Source organism: Myiozetetes cayanensis, unplaced genomic scaffold (assembly GCF_022539395.1).
Source record: "Myiozetetes cayanensis isolate MyiCay16 unplaced genomic scaffold, myiCay2020 scf23, whole genome shotgun sequence".
In the NCBI taxonomy this organism is placed as follows: Eukaryota; Metazoa; Chordata; class Aves; order Passeriformes; family Tyrannidae; genus Myiozetetes; species Myiozetetes cayanensis.
The window spans coordinates 6507024-6524012 of NW_026087445.1; the positions used below are offsets into that span (position 1 = coordinate 6507024).

Genomic DNA, 16989 nt, shown 5'->3' on the forward strand with positions numbered 1-16989 from the left:
GTAAAGTAAGTGTTTACAGAAGAAGTTAGCATGTGGAAAGTATCTTACTGTGTCCTCACCAGAGGAGTGCAAATTGAGCCAGAATCAAAGACATCCTTGCAGGCAAAGACCACCCCGTGCATCAGCGTCGCTTTTAGGCTGGGCCACAGTCAAGACACAATGCCAGCATTTCATAAATCTCACTTATGCTCCAGAATATGGGAAACGTTTCCCAGAAGAGCTCTAAATCACCTCTGTCTTGTCACAGGATGGATTGTGCGTTTTCCAGGGACTCTTAGATGGGAGAAGCCACACGGAGACCTCAGAGCAGTGGGCCAAAGGAAATCATGTAACAAAACACTGAGTCAATGAGGTTCAAACCACATACAAGCTGGACAATGCATTTTCTGGCTTAGGAATTATCGAATTCTTGGTTAGGAGGGAGCAGTTATTTTTTTTGGAGGTCGTGTACATAGGAGGCAGTGGGGATTCTTTGGTTTTCCTCTCCATAAATGAACTGTCATTTATCCATGGGCAAGACAAAAACCTGTCGCTGCTTTGGCATCCTGTCTCCAGTAGCTTCCCTGTGCAGGGAAAACTCAGACCTTTACCTGCCACAGCTTTATCCACCTTGTCCACAGCTGGAGCCTCCTCTGCCCCTCAGCATGGACTCAACAGAGTTGACCTGAGCAACCCCTATTGCTTCTCCAGCCCCATGCTGGAACGTGCTGACAGACTTTACAGCCTTGCATGTGAATTCCCCCACCCTACCAAAGAAAACCCCAGTTTGGTTAAATCCCAAAGCACATTCCCACCATTATCAAGCATTTCCCAGCCATCTGATTTCCCCATCCCCGAGTTCCTGCTTTGTTTATCCTATTAATTCCAACCACCCCCTCTTCCCCCAACACACACGCACGCAGCCTCATTTACAGCATCTTCGCCAGCAGAAGCCTCCCCAAAATATTCAGGGCACACCAAGCGAGGACTTACACGTGTGGGGAAACCCTCGTGACCGGAGATTTTTTTTTTTTTTCCCCCTCGAGCAAACATGATCTCATGATTTTAATTTTTTATTTTATTTTTTTTTTTAAAGCTCTTAAAGGAAAAAAATAACAGAGAAGCCCCGACGAGCGGCATTCCCGGCTGCCGTTATCCAACCGGGGGCAGCGGGACGGCGCGGATGCTGCACCGGGAGCCGCGGGGCCGCCGGAGCCGAAGGCTCCCGCTCGCATCCTCCTCTTCCTCGGGTGGTTTTCCCTCCCTCCTCCTCCTCCCCCCCGCCCTGCATTTCCTCCTGCACCTTTAAGAAGCCCATTGCCGCCGGTGGGATGGTGTGTGCTAAAGCTGCACAGAGGAAGTTACGCAGCCGGGATCAGGCACGGAGATAAAAGCTCCGATTGTGATTGAAAGTGAGAGCAAAAGGGATTTCAGCCTCGGCATTAACTTGCGAGGGGAGCCGGGATTGCACAAAGCTCCCCCGGCCATCTGCCCTTGGGGGCCGGCGGCGCAGCGCCTGCCCCGCCGCGCTGGACTGGGCTTAGCTGGGCTGGGCTGGGGGGTGTGTTTGGGGTTCCCCCCGGCCCCGAAGTTGCTCCGCCGGGAGCCCCGCACCGCAGAGCTCGCTCCCGGTAAGGACCCGCAGCGCCGAGCACCGGGGATGGGGGGAAAAGGGGGAGAAAGGGAGGCGGAGGGGGGGGGCGGGCAGCGCCGGCATCTGCCCCATCCCCGAACCCCGCGTGTCCCCCGCACCTCCCAAGTTGTTCCCAGGCTTTCCTGGGGTGTCCCGCTCTGTGTCACGCTCCCCGCAACATCCCCATCTCCCCGCCGCGGGATGGGCTTTATTTTCCCACTTCGGAGTTCGGGAAGCCCGGGGGGGCTCCCCCCGCCCCGCCGATTCCCACTCCCAGCCCTTGCAACCCCCCAAAGTCCTTCGGTGTAAAAGAAACCGGGGAGGATGGGGCGGGAGCGGGGGGAGCGGCATCGGGTTTTGCCGGGAACCGCGAATCCATCAGGGAGAGCGGCGGGATGCGAGTGGGATTTACAGGTTTTTCTGCCGGGAGCTTTGAGCCGCGCAGCGTTATCGCGGGGTTCAGGGTCCCGGCACCCCGCGGGGGCTCCCCAACTTCGCTGTTAAGGGCGCGGGGAAGGGATGATCAGCGTGGGAAGAGGAGAAGAACTCCCGCTCCCTGAGCGCGGGGGGAGAGCGGAGGGTGCGTGGGGAAAGCAACACTTCTGAGAGAAAATTAAAAACTCCTCCATTGAGTTTACTTTCTGCTCTTAATTCCAGAGCAGCTCAGTTGTTGCTCAGCGTTGTCCCTTTATTTCAATAGGGTGTTAATCCAATAATAAGAAAAAAAACTGGAGCCAGCTAAGTCAAGACACAATCTAATTTTGTGTTTTTAATACTCCGGCTATCAGTCCCCAGCGAGTGCTGAGTACTCTTCAAAGAGAACAAAGAGCATTGATTCTATTTGTTCCCATGAACTGCAGTTTCTTAATAATATCAGGTGAAGATTTATTTTCTAAGAATCAAACCAAATCAAGCAGGGTGAAACCTTTAATTCAGGGAGCCTCTCTGCCCCGTTTGCAGTATGTTGGCTCATTTCAGAGCAACACTCCAACTATTTCTGCAAAGGGACTGGACTGGCAAAGTGTTGCACCTCAGACTTCTCCCCAGATCCGCTTCGCCTGTCTGGTGGACTGAGAGTAAATACATTTTTTCCCAGCAAATTTATATTTCCCCGGGAATCTATGACATTTAGCCAGCATAACAAGACACTAATAGATATTATAGATCCTTTCTACCTGGGTTTTTCCCTGACAGCCATTCAAGTGCAAAACATAATTGTCGAGGCTATGAAAATAGATCCATAAACTTAACAGCACTGGAGTCCTCATTAAAACTACCCTGCTTGTTTTCTACACAATGCCAGAGTCTCACACTCTCCGCTGTTATCAGGCACTTGGCAGTGACCAGTTTGATGTAATAATTAGGAACTGACTTGTTATAACTGAAAAGACAGCTCTGATGTAAGTAGGACTTATAAACACTGTGTCACACCGGCTTATTATTTTTACTACATTTACTCATAATGTAAAAATAGCAGCCAGTCTATTCTTTTTCTGGGAGTTTATTCAGGTCCAACGCAGCTATAATAGGCTGTTCGTTGAGAGCTGGCAATGAAGCATGAGAGACAGCTTCTCTTTATCTGAACTCATTCATCTCAATCAGCAATCCCTCAACCAAAAAGGGGGGAAAGGGAGATGGCAGCACGGCAGTGTGAAGCCCCCGAACGTGGATCAATGCATCTGTTAACCTGGAGTTTCAGAGCTTTAGCAGCTGAGCTTGATGAGGAGGCAAATGCTCAACGTGCTGTTGAAGCAGGCATCCCTGAATTGTGGAAGAAAAGTTGGGGAAACAAACAGAAAGGGAATTATCCCGAGCTAAATTTCTGTTCTGGATAGGTGCCTCCTGCCTTCCCAGATGAGATATTCCTCCTGAATCTAATGCTGAGAGAGGGTTTGATGCTTGGTTTTTTTTCTCCTTCAGGTCTTTGTCATTTTGTTTTGTAATTACTTACAATTTTTATAGCTCTACTGGAAAGACAACAAAATTGCAGAAATGTTGCTCTAACCTGAAATGAATACTGGGAAGGTCATTGCTCTTTGTATTAGGTGAACCTAAATGTTATTAGGACTTTAAATTGTTTTTTATTAAATGTTATTGTTCAGATAAATCATATGTGGGGATGCTGGACAATGTATCTGTCTCCCCAGCTGTCTTACTTATTTGCTTATCTTCTTAAAGACTATCATTTTGTCTGTCTATCCCTGCTCTGTGTCTGCATATTCTCCATCTTCTAACGACCTATAGCTCCTTCTTGATATTATTTGAAGACCCATTAGAGCTCCTGTTGACCAGCTGCTGTTACAAGGCAGATACCTCAAAGGGGGCAGCGCTCCTTCCTTTCTCCCAGACAGCAGAAAAGCCATAAGCATCTTACTATGGATTGGTTTTTATTAAAGTTGTATATCTCTCTGGTACAAAAACCTGTCTGGTGGCTTGGGAAGCCCAGCTGAGGACTCTGCCTCCTTGGGGACCCCTGTCCTTACAAGTCTTGTTGCTCTGACTGTTCCCCCCTTGCTCCCACCCAATTTGTCTTTCAATTTCTTGCAGGTGCCACCTGCTGATGAGCTTTCCCTTTGCCCTGACCATGAAAGGGAGAGGAGACCTCAGGTAGCCCCATGGATTGCAGCTGAAGGCTTTGGGAACTTGGTGCTCTGTTGCCAAAAGGCAGAGTTGGACAAATCCTCGCCTGCGAGTGCCTCATCACCACCACAGGACACGGCAGGAGCAGCAGAGACCAGCACTGCTCCTGTCAACCCAGTGACCACCCAGCATCCTGCTGGGACCACCACGGCTCTTGACACCTGACCTGTCCGTGTTGACACAGCCGTCCTTCTGGAGAAAGGAATTTTAGCTCCAAAGGGTCCCTCCTGGCAGAGTGGTACTGATGACCAGGTGCTCTGTTTTATTTTATGTGTTGATGTTCAAACTCCCCAGTAACTAAGGCAGACACAGTTTAAGGCACTTTCCACAGCGACGCACTTGCAGCAGACAAGAAGGTTGAGGAAAACCTGATCCAGCACCATCTCACGGGCTCTCCAATTTACTCCTATCAAATTTCATCAGCAGCTCAGAACTTGATCTTTCTATTGATTGACTGGAGTCACCTCTAGATATTTTCATGCTGATTTGGAAGACCTTTCGTACAATAAAAGGGGGGAAAAATGAGGTTAAGGAAGACTTCTGACCACTGATCAGCAACTCTGGCCAAAACTTTCCCAATCAAGTGAATTGCAAAGTTGGCTTCCGTGCCGAGAGGAACTTTCCACATCCAGACACAGCGGGCAGAGTTGGGATCACCCCTGTTACCTCCTGGGTCTCCTTCCACTGGATCATTTTTAGATGAGGAGTTTCCATGCTGATCCCGAGAGCAACCCCTAGCCCAGTAGCCGCCTTCCTCGGGACTGCCGGCACTGCCCTCGCCCAGGGACCCCGCGCTCGGCCGCAGCTGCCATGCTCCGCCTGGTTGCTCTCCTCTTGCACTGCGTCCCCTTGGCCATGGGACAGTATGACATTTGCAAGTCCTGGGTGACCACGGACGATGGCCCCTCATGGGAGTTTTACGCTTGCCAGCCCAAGGCCATGCGGATGAAGGATTATGTGACGGTCCGGGTGGATCCGGCAGGAATCACTTGCGGGGACCCGCCCGAGAGGTTCTGCACCCATGTAAGTGTTTCCCTCCTTATCTGATGGGTTGTAACGGGCTCTGCTGGTGGCCATTGTAAGGACGTTTTTGTTCAGGGTGGCCACAGTGGCTGCTGCCTTGAGCTCTCAGTGTCCTGGTCTGCCAAGCTGGGGGAAGGCATCCTGCCCATCCCAGAGCTGTGCCGAGGAGAAGCCAGTCCTGCAGCAGGGATGGCAGAGGGGAGGGCAAGGAGGGGCTGGGGAGGGCTGAGCAAGTCCTGGGTAAGGTCTGGGTTTTGGAAAGGCTCTGCCCCCAGCGAGCACTCAACCCGAGCTGCTCCAAGCACGTCCCTCTGCTTGCTAAAGCATGTGGGGTGTGCTCACCACTCCCACCCCAAAGAGCTGCTCCAGCACTGGGGTTTTATCAGAGTTATCTCTGAGTAAGAGTGAAGGGCAGGTTGGTGAGGGCCAGCCTGGCCCCTGCACACTGACAGCTCTGGCAGTTGGTCTGACAGCCATAAGTTTCACTGAAATATCTGAAAATGTGGTTCTCCCTCTGTTCTAACCTCCCCATGAAAAGACTCTGTGGACAGACATTTGCCCTTGTAGTTAAAATCTTTAACTTATTTTCTCTTAAATATTAATCATTGCATTTCATTCTGTGCACCACAAAGCTCAGCAGGAGCGTTTGATTTATAATTCACAAGGCTTTACATTGTTAAAGAGTTCAGGGGTCAAAGCAAAGAGCAAAACAGTAATGCCCCCTCTCAAATGTGCCCCAGGAGTGGTCCAAGCACACATTTAAGGGACAGGGACCAAGCCAGCCCATGCTGGCAGGGTTTCCATTGTGGTGAGCACTGGACAAGGAGGTATTCTAAAAGAGTATATTCTTTCTTTATTACCTATAATGAGAAAGGGAGTTCTCCCTCTAATACAGTCCCACTTTCTATTGCCAATGCTATCCAGGCTTGTGTACCCTGTGCCTCAGTTTGCCACCTAGGACATACCCCAGGCCCAACCAGCTCAGGGCACCTCTTGAAAATCCAAGAGAAAAATGCTGCTTTGATACCAAGGGACACCAAACATTTATGACCATCAGAACATGCTGCCAGTAGTTCCCCAGTTCCCTCCAGCCTAAGGGGTCTCATTAGTACCAGGGAAGACATTTCCACTAATTCCAGATAAGTAGCAGCTTTTCCTTTTAAAAGATCGTTTGAAAAGAAAGATTAAGTCCAAGGTTGCAAATAAAACCGTTAACTATTGATGGGTCGGTCTGTATTTCCATTTATCTGACTGGCAGCAGAAGGATTAAAAGGAGAACACCAAATTGCTTTGCACTACACTCCCTGCAGCTCTTTGCAAACCCTTTCTGGTTAAGGATGCTCCAGACTTCAGCTCCACTGACCTCCAAGGAAGCAAAAGGCGCAAACTGAACTGCAATCAGCCCTGCACATCTCTTGAGTCAGTCAATACCGAGCTGAAATCTTTCTATTCTGGGCACCGGCAGTGTTTCCGTGTAGCGTACGCCTGCCATGTGCTGTAACACTTGCAAACACCGTGTACAGCCGTGAATGAGAGCTACACAAATGCAAAACATGGATTTGCCTTCCTGTCCCTGCCTCACCCCAGCCTGGCCCAGCTTTTTGTCTTCCAAAACAGAAACAAGCACTCACAGCCACGTCCCCGAGCAATTCCCTGATGAAGAATCAAGCTAAGAACAGGAATGATACATTGCAATATAATTTTTTAGATTGTTGGGATGGGTTTATGAAATTCCACTGTATTCATGGCCCTTTCCCCCTACCTCTTACATCGGTGCTGTCCTCTCCAGAGGACTAAAGAGCTATAAAAATGAAGCAGAGGAAGAGCAGCTCTGCTGAGGTGAGCAAAGAGCCCACCCAGCACTTAGTGCACAGAGCAGGAGGTGGCTGCAGGAGAGATCCAGCCTTAGGACCGGAGTGGTGTGGGCTGGGAGGCCATCAAGGTAAATTTTCACAGGGAATGACATGTGGCCACTTACTGCTGAGCATCCCCTCATGGTCAGCAGAAAGTGGAATCAGCAAGAAACGGCCCTTCCACCGCCGGTCCTGGGTGGTGACTTGACACCTATTGACAGGCAGGGGGAGGCGAGCCGAGCCCGCAGAGGATGTGAGCCGAGTTTTGCTCCCCCTGCACTAAGGAAGTGCTGGACAAAAATCGATGTCTCTGCCCACCGATCGTTACAACCTCCGAGCCCCGGCCCTGGCTGGGAGGGGAGGGCGAGCAGCTCACACACACCCTGAGCTGCTCCTCGCTCAGCCAGCCCCACTCAGGTGCCTTTCAGTGTCCTGTTATCCTTCCTCTTCAGGTTTTAATTATTTCTCTGTAACAGGTGGGTTCTCATAGGAGCCTGGCTTTCCAGCAGAGAAGTTCTTACGGTGACGATATTGCTTTCTTAGGTGTCTTTCAAAACAGCGGGGTACTGTCCGTGCAGTTAAACTCGCGTTACTCAGAATTAAGCGCAGCCCAGCAGGACGCCTGCACTGCTCAGACAGCTGAAATCAAAACTGAAGACACACAAACACCCCTCCATGCTCAAAGCAGCCAGACAGGAGGGAGCTGGACCGTGTCCCTGGGCAGGGCACTGCTGTGGGCAGGCAGAGGAGCAGAGTCCTGGTGACAGTCAGGACCCTGTCAGACAGTGAGTGTGTCCTGCGAGGCTGTAGCAGCACCAGGAGGCATCACACAGCCCACAGGATCACACACTACCCTGCAACAACTCTGAGCAGTGCTCACAGAGAGTTCTGCACAAGGAGGCGTCAGGGGATGGCAGGAATTATTTGGAGGACATTCTCTTCTGTTTTATAGCAATTCTAGCCACTTCTGGCTGCCTTCTTCTGGTTGGGAAGTGTTTTGCTGCTTATTAAAGTCAAGGGGTTTGCTTTTTCCACAGTTTCTAAACCTGCTCCTATTCATGTCAATGCCTTCCTGGCAGGGTCACCTGAAAAATGAATTGTACTTTCCCTCCTGGCAGGGCAGGGGGAGTGGTGGGAGCAGGAAGACAGATGGATAAGTAAATAAAAGCCTGAATGAATCTAAAAGCGTGACTGAAGACTAATAGGGAACAGATCTTTTAGCCAAGGATGTCGAGGGAGGGGCGAGACTTCAAAGATCACATGCAGGGCACGGCACGGAGCAGCTGAATGTGGGTTTCAAAGGAGAGGGGTTTGCAGGATAAGCACGGCTGGGGAATGGCAAAGCTGCACAGTCTGCAAGGGGCAGAGGGGAGATGGAGTGTTCCTTCACCTTCCCACCCTCCTGGGGAGGAGAGGGAGGATGGCCCAGCTGGCAGGGTGCTCCCAGGTGTCCATGCTCTGAGATGCTGAAGCACTTCTTTGCTGCCGGGCAGGGACCTTGGAGGATTTCACTTCCAAGCGTCAGCGTTTTCCACACAGGATAAAAACGTCCCCTGGTTTTGTGGGGAGTTCACATGTGGGGTGTGCAGTGGGGAGCAAGCAAACACCAAAGCCCTAATCCCAGCTTGCAGTTCAGAAGGTTTCCAAATCATTCTATCAAAAGCAAGGAGGGGTGTCCACAGGAGACGGTCCCCATGGAATGGTTTTGCTGCTCCTTGACGTCCCAGTGGGAGCTCCCTGCACCAGCAGCACAGGGAGCCCAGCCTGCTGCAGGAATGGGGGCTTTTGTTTTCCCCCCCAGAGGTGTCGAGACAGTATTTCTTGTTCTGACAACCCTCTTTGATGCAGGGCCGAGCTCTTAGCCCATATTGATGGGTCAGGGGTATTTTTGTTTGGCGTCAGCATTGTTTCATCAGCTAATAGAGCTTGTTGACTTTGGCACGGGTACATGAAAGGAAAAGGCTTTATTTATTCATTACACATGCAGCTAAATTGGATGTTTAGTTTAATTCTTAGCTAAACTTTTCTGAATGACATGTGGTTATAAGGCTTGTGCTGAAGAACTATTTCTCTTGCTACACTGGGTGCTAAAATTGGAAAAAGCAGACAATCCTTTGGGCACAGAAACCCTTTTCCCTACATTCTTAGCCCACCTCATACAACTCTATCCAACCATATCTTCATAGACCTGTTTAGGTGCAGACAAAGGATTGTGGGTTTAGGGATGGTTAAAAGTAAAGCAGAAGTTTTTAAAGTAAGAAGGAAAAAGGAGTTGCTTCAGAAATGCTCTTCCAGAAGCATTTTTCAAGATGCAGCATGATCTAATGATCAAAGAATGGATTCATCCCTTCTGGTGCCCTGAGCAGAGACCCACAGCCCTTTCCCAGCCCACTGGAGGCGCCTGTGCTGCCCCTGAATGTTGTTTCAGACTGAACCAGGGGGCAAAGCACAAGGTATCCTCAGCCTTTTGACTGCCCCAGGGTTCAAGGACACCCTTTGGGCTAAGCAGAGCCTGTATGCAAGTCAAATGGAAAATCCTTTCCAAGAAAAGCCGATGTTCTGCCTCCTCCTCGAATAAATCAGCACTACCCACTACTGGTTGCAAACCCATCCTCGGCCATAGCAGCAGGCTGGGAGTTGGAGCTCCCCTTTGCCCTTCATTGTGGGACCTGCATGGCACTGAGGATGATCGCTACTTTGCCTTTATACCAAAATTCAGCAGCACAAGAAACTCACTCTCTGCTGTCAAATGACCTAAGACATCTCAGGCCAGGTTGTGGGGACGAAAAGACACATCTTTCTTTTCACATCTACAAAGTGCTAACAGCCCCCCTTCCCTCTGAACCCTCCAGCACATTAAATTAACACCTGGAAAATGCTCCTCTTTCCTTTGAGGAGAGCCTGGAAAAGGCAACTGCTGCCATTTGCACCCGGATGCAGGTTTCCCTAATCCACGCCTTGCACTGTCGTGGCATTGCTTTCGAGCGTGGGAGAAAAAGCTGAAGCCCTTTGGTTCTCTTCCCACCCTTAATCACTTCTCAGCATCAGGGTTGCTGCAGAGGACGCTGTTTGAAGTCAGGATCAGTGGCTCCTTGCCCTTGGGGCCAGACCCTTGGGTTGTACGTTATTAGCAGCTCAGCAAATTACACACTGCTGCTCTCCTGCCACCGAGGCTGCTCCGGAGCACGGCGGGATCTTGGTGGTACAAAAGCAAAGGCTTCACAGACAAATGAAAGGACACAATTCAGCTTTAAATTAGAGAGTGCTGAGTACACGGGATTTTCCCTCACAGTCTGTAACAATTTCCTTAAATGCCCAGTTCGGGATTCATCTTGTTGTAAAGTGGGATGCTACTCTCCTAGCAAGGATCATTTCCACTTGCTGATGGAAAAGACACAGCGATAAAAACGAAGCTGTCAAGTAGATTTAATTGGTACAGTGAGCAGGAAGTTTACCCCCACCTTGAAGGAGATGAGGGAGAAAAACTACTTTTAAGAAAAGCTTTCCTCTTCAAAGGGAGTAGTGACCAGATGGGAAAAGCAGAAGAGAAGAAACTCAGAAGACTTGCTGGGGAGTGTGGCCAGAGCTGGAAGAGCAGCTCTCACAGCAGCCCTTATATCCCAGCTACCACAGTTTTCCATAAGCAACTTTTGAAGCCAAAGCTGTTCAGGGAAATCCTTCCTTTTTCATTGATTCCAAAATCTATATCGTATTCTACAGCATAGATATGATTTTCTGTGCTGGAAAACACCAAAGAGGCTTTTTCCTCCCCAAATCACACAGCACTGCTGGGTGACCATTCTGGAGATGTCTTTGGCGAGAAGGTTATGCCTGCAAAGCCCTGGCAAACAGCAGTTTGGACTTCCAGCCTTCACCCCAGGCAGATGAGCCATCCCCTGCAGCCTCAGATGTGTCCCATGAGGTTCCCACAAGCCCCCCCATCTTCCAGGCAGGGTCACCAGCACCCACAGGGGGGACATGTTGCAGTGTTGACCCTGCTCCTGCCCTGCTCCACTGCCCTCATCCGTGCTTGCTCCAGCCTTTGGCACTGGTGCCTCTGCACATCTGCTCCGTGCTCCATGTGGGCAGGCTCAGGGAAACCTGTGCCTTTTGGCTCCAGGGTGGATTTCTCCATTTCTCAGCCATCCCTGAGCAGGCTCCAGCCTGCCAGTCACACGGAGGGCAAACACCAGAGTGTGTTAGAGCAGTGGGGGAGGGCTGGAGAGGGCTGCAGGGTCCACCCATGAGCAGGGCCGGGGGTTTCCAGTGCCCACACACCCACATCCCAGAACCACCACCCGTTTTGCTGCTCACTCCAGCACAGGCAATGGGTCTCTGCTCCCTCAGTGCTGAGCTCCACATGGATGCTGCTGCCACCACTGTGACCAGTCCTGCCTCAACACTTCCACGCCCCTTTCAGGGGGAATATCCCAAAGGGACAACTAGCACAGATTCAACTGGTTCTAATCCCAGCTAAAGGGTTTGTAACTCCCCATCTGCTGGCTGAGTCAGCTGCTTCAGCTCCACGGTGCTGCCATTCAGGGGCTTTTGGGAGCCCTCTCAAAGGAAAGGATCGCTGTCCTGCCCTCAGGGACAGCCAGGACACATTTTGGGCTGACCACAGCTCAGTCCCAACCTCCAACAGGCACCTGCTGAATTGTTCCCCTGAAGCAGAGCATAAAGCAGCCAAATGCTTTGCTGCAACAGCAAAGGCAGAGCGCTCGATGCACCAGACACAGGAGCCCTGATCAGAGGCCGGGGTGGGTGCAGGGGCACCCACTACCCAACTGTGCTCCCCCAGAAAGGCTTCAAAACCACACCTCCATTTGAGGAGCACAGCAGAGCCTCCACTCCCTGCCTTTCCCACCCCCAGCCTCCACGTCCTGCCCTCCCCCATTCAAACTATCAGGGCCTCTCTTGCAGAATAAATTATTAATAGCGGCGTAGCGAGCCTCTCTGCAAAGGCTGCATGTATTGAGCTTACAAGGCGCACAGGCTTTTAGAGAGCAGGACACTTTTCCTACTTCCTAAGCATTTTCTTAGTCCTGAATCAATAATGCACTCGCAGCCCAGCACACAGGTCACTGCTGCTGTGCTCCTGCTGGTTGGGGCTGCGGACACAAATACATCTCTGTAGCAAGATGCAAGGGCTTAATAATCTGTCAAAGAAGGGATAGGGCAGGATCCAAGCAGCTTAATTTGTAAACAAGCTTCAGGGAAGTGCCCTGGGCAGACCAAAGCTTGCAACTCCTGGGTACAGAAAGTCCGAGTTTGGAGACGAGCTAAAAAGCAGTCAATGGGATTAAACGCCCGCGTTTTTGAACGCGTGCCCACGGCTGCCGGCTTGAGGGGTGACTGGTTCATCAGCCTCTGATCCCGGGCTCTGGGTCACCCTGCAATCCCCACTGCTAAAGGTGGGGGCTGCAGGGGTGCAGCCCTGGCCGGGGGGTCGTGGGAGTGGAGGTGAGCCCAGGGCGCCAGGAGGGACGGGGTGAGAGCGGCTCACCGGGGGGGGATTAGCAGTTCACAAAGAAAGAGCTGCTCAAAAATGATTCCATGGGAAGCCGGGCTGCTGCGGGTGGTGTGTGTGGATCCCCGGCACAGATGAGATTATCTGCTTAGGAGTGGAATTTTCCGGGCGGCGTTAACCCTTGTGCCGCCCCCAGATGAGCCGCACGCGGAACGAGGAGCTGGGCAGCGGATCCAGCAGCTGAACTGCTGCCAAGCCCATCCTGGCTTTGGGAATGGGAGCGCTGCCCCGATGCCACCCTGCAAAACATCGTGCTTGGGGCCCTTCTTGGAGAGGTCACCCGTGGACTGGGCTGATTGCAGTCTGGAGGTTAAATTTCGTCGTGTGGCCAGATTTTCTGCTTCTGGCTGAGCCAGAGTGGGCGTGAGGGGATTTGTGTCGGTGCACGGGCGGTGCCGGCTGCGCTGCGAGGGTGGACAGGTGACTTGGGTCAGCCCTTGTGCGTGACAAGGAGCATCTCCCTCTGGATCCTCCCTTTGTGGAGAGGATGCTTCCTGCCTGGACATCAGCCTCCTGCCGAGGTTGTGTCATTTACGGTGCAAAGACCAGTTCAGACCCTTACGTGGAGGTACTAACAGACCACGGGAGAGTTTCAGAGACATCATGGGGTGAGAACAGAGATTTCCTTGACCCTCATGGTTTGTCTTGACCCTCAGATCAACACTGGGTGGACAAGCCACTACTTTTCCCAGCTGCAGATGCCTGGGGGAGTCCAGTCCTCAGAAAGGTGGAACCCTCAATGCTCCTGATCAAACCCAGACCTGCTCCTGAAATCCCTCCCTGCCTCAATTTCCCCAGCTGGAGACAGGCCATTGACCTGCCACCACCCCGCCCCTGTCTGGCACGGTGATGTTTCCCCAGGGCTGGTGCAGAGAAGGGCACAGCCCTGAGCCAGGATGAAATACGAACGAGATGCTTCTCGAATTCAGAGCAGGCTGGAGGGGGAAGGGGAAGAGCAGCCACGAGTAGGGCTTGAATCTCTTCTCTGGCGGAGAGACGGGCCCAAGGGAGCCCGAGAGCCTTGAACGAGCGGCGCTGCTCGGCGAGTGAGGATCTGCTTCAGGCCAAAGGCGAGAGGCAAAAAGCAGAATGTCTCCGTGTGCCCCGCTGTCTCGGCCAGAGCCGCACGTGGGGCCGGTTGTGCTGAGTCACCTGCTCCCGAATCCGAGCCTGTCCTACCACCCTGCCAGGGGTGACCTTGGGCTTGGACAACCTCCGATCCGGGAGGAAGGGGAAGGAAGCGGAGGAGCAATCAATCCCCCCAAACCACGGCCGGGGAGGAGATGGAGGGAGTGACATTCGGCTGAGCCAGAATTAGCAACAGATCTGTGGAGGGACCCCATTTCCACCCTATTAATAATTCATTCCAGCTCTGCCTTTACCTGCTCATAAACAGCAAACAGCTTGTTAGTGAGGACGGTTTTCTCCCCTTTTGCTGTCTCTGCCTTAATAAGAGCCCCTTGCAGATGGCTGGGGGAGGGAGGTGGCAAGGGAAGGGCACACAAGCGGGCAAACCACCTCCCCATCCCACCCTGAGCTTCCCATCCTATCCCATCCCAAAAATGCTCCCTGCCCCAGCACCCACTGCCTTCCCGCCGGAGCTGCCCTTCCCCTGCAGAGGTGAAGCTGTGAAATAACCCCTGGGTGCCTTGCCAGAACCTGCCTACCCACACATGCCACTTAAAAACATCCCTTTGGAGGGACACCAGGAAAAGCAGAGCGATGCCTGGGGAATATGTGGATGAGGGGAGCATTCCTGAGTGGCTCTCGGGCTGCAGCCGCACAAGCAGCCCTTGGGAAAACTGTATCTTCTACCATATGAGGCAGCTTCTGGTTATCTAAAATATATAGAGCTGACCAAAGTGGTTTTTAGAAAAAAAAAAAAAATAGAAGAAAACAGCATCTTGAAGAAACCTGTTAAGATTTCTTTTCCAAAAGGCACATTTTTCCATTCAGAGCATTCCCAGTGTCTCCACAGTCCAATGCTGTGCTGCTGGGCCCATCAGGGACCCCTCCCTGCACACTGACAGATATCCTAAAAAAGCACAGGCAGAGCTGTTCCCGAGGTGTTTTCCAGGCTCAGGTCACTGCTAAGCTGCAGGGAAAGCCCACTTGGGCACCAGAGAAGTGGACCCTGGCCAGGCAGCTCCCAGTGCCCTCCCATATCCCTTGGAGCATCGAGCAAGGAGGGCACAGACCTTCACCTGGGCTCACAGGGAAGGGCCAGTGTGGGGCTCTTTGGCACAAGAGGGGCCTCACATTTCTCCTCATCTCTCTCCAAGCTCCCAGCCCTCTCTGCAGTGAGTTATGCCACTTGCCAGCTGTTGGAAATAATCGCTGTAAATTAATTACGGTTGTTTCACCCCTCTGATCCCTCCCAGCCCATGAATAGAGTGAAAATTAATTGTCAGAGAGTATTTCCAGTTCTCTGGGAGTCCCATCCTGGCCACTGGCAGGTTATGGTTTATGCCCTGAAGCATGAGATTTAATTACTCACAAATGTTATTTTTGATCATAAGATCACCTTGTCTTTTCATAAATCCAGACAGAGCAGTTGAACCCTCAGATCAGGAGCAGCAAGAGTGAAAACACCCTGAAATGGCATTAGGGTGAGCCCGTGTTTTCTCCTGGGTAAATGCAATTCTGTTTGGGAAAGAGCATCACATCCTGGAGCAATTACTGATAGAAAAACCAAGAAAGTTTCCCAAAACACACATTGCTCAGTGTGACCCTTGTCAAAAATCTGTGTTGCAGAAAATAGGTTTAACTTGGTGTCCGTGGGGAGGGTGAAGGTGTTTGTCACCAGAGCTGGATCAGAGACAGCATCTTCCCCGCTCGGTGGGTGATTTTCCGGTGCTGACAGACACCAGAGCAAACCCACAGCCCAGCCAGGATGGGGACAGAGATCCCTGTGAAGCCCTGGCAGAGTCAGGAAAGCCGGAGCAGGGGATGGAAGGGAAGTGAAGCCTCGCAGCTCAATCCCAGCGTGAACTGGGGGAACTCAGCCGAGTGTAAAGCAGGAAAGCAAATGTGGCAGGACGGTCATTTCAGCTCCATCCTGCAGCCTGTGGAGCAAATGGATCCAATTTGCTGCTGGATGGGGAAAGGAAGGGGGTAAAGTAAAATATTGGGAAGGAGGAATGTGTTCCCAAACATCTGTAAGAGAGGCAGGGACTGGGGCACCCATCTCCCATAGCTGTCCATCCTCCCCTGACAGATAGGTTGTTCAGGGAAGGGGAGGCTGCAGGACACCCACGGTGGCACCGCTCCTCAGCAGGGACATTATCAGGGCTGGAGGGATCAGGTGCACACAGAGATTTTGCTGATATGGTTGTTTTGCAGGATTTGGAGGAAATTTGATACCAACTTTAGGACTTTGTTGCAGCGCGAGGCGACGCGGGGACTTTGTGAACCTCATCGGCTGGGCTTTGAGCAGAAGCTCAAAGGCAGCATCAGAGGTGCCCTGCAGGAAACAGAAGGGCCTTGGGATGCACCCAAGAGCTCCTTAAGCATCACAGCTGGATGGGGTGGGTGCTGTGGAGGGGGAATTATCCCCTCATGGGTGGAGGTGGAGGTCCAGACCAAGGTTTGCTCAGCCATGAGCACTCCCGAGGAGGGAAGGAGGTTTCTGTGCCATCTCCTGCTTCTCCTCATGTTGAGGGAGCCAGACATGGCTCATCAGGCTATGGAGGGGGCTGTCAAACAGCCCCCAGTCCCACCCATCATCAGCACTTGCAGGAGAGCCTGGAGACACCCAAGATCTGAGCAACCTCTGGTTGGGTTGGAGAGCCAGTTCATAGTGGAAAAAAACCCACTACAGAAAAAAGGACCTGAGAGAAACCCGCACAACAGCTTGGGTCTTTGTGCCAAATAAACACATTTAAATTTTTCCCCCTCTGATAAAAATCTTCCTTTAAAAGGCCAAAGATCTCCTCCTCCCTCAATTAAAAAAATTTAAAATTTGGTTTTCCAAGACTAGTCCAAGTTGATGAGACCTTGTCAGTACTCTTATTAGGAGACTATAATTAAAACCAAGTGATCCCAGGGTGCTCTGCATTTTAGCAGAGGCCTTGGCTTAAACAACAAGCAGAAGAGACCCCCAAAAGCAAAAGAAGTCCAGGGGGGTTCCCTGGACCAAGACCAAGACACCATTAAACAAATCACAGCAGGTGTGAGAGCTGTGATGAGCATCCCTGGCTGAGCAGTACAAGCTCCCACGTCATCTACTTATTTTTCCATGCTCAAATCTTGGTTCTTGTTTTTTATTTTCCCCTTTAATATTATTATTATTTTTCTTATTTTTCTTCACTGTGCAGCTAGTGGTTGCAATT

General features: G+C 51.5%; 1 protein-coding gene across 4 annotated transcripts in view; it reads left to right on the forward strand.

Moving 5' to 3' along the window:
- Window positions 1-952: 952 nt before the first annotated feature.
- The window catches only part of NTNG2 (netrin G2), a 48140-nt gene continuing 32103 nt past the window's right edge, over window positions 953-16989 (forward strand). The window contains exons 1-2 of one of the 4 annotated variants that reach the window (XM_050319716.1): window positions 953-1610; window positions 4160-5275. In XM_050319716.1, the coding sequence (XP_050175673.1) occupies window positions 5063-5275 (213 nt within the window). In that variant the 5' untranslated portion in view covers window positions 953-1610; window positions 4160-5062. Of the gene's footprint in view, window positions 1611-3239; window positions 3533-3639; window positions 3658-4159; window positions 5276-16989 lie in introns of those variants that run through there. The other 3 variants (XM_050319712.1, XM_050319713.1, XM_050319714.1) reach the window with 3 other exon arrangements.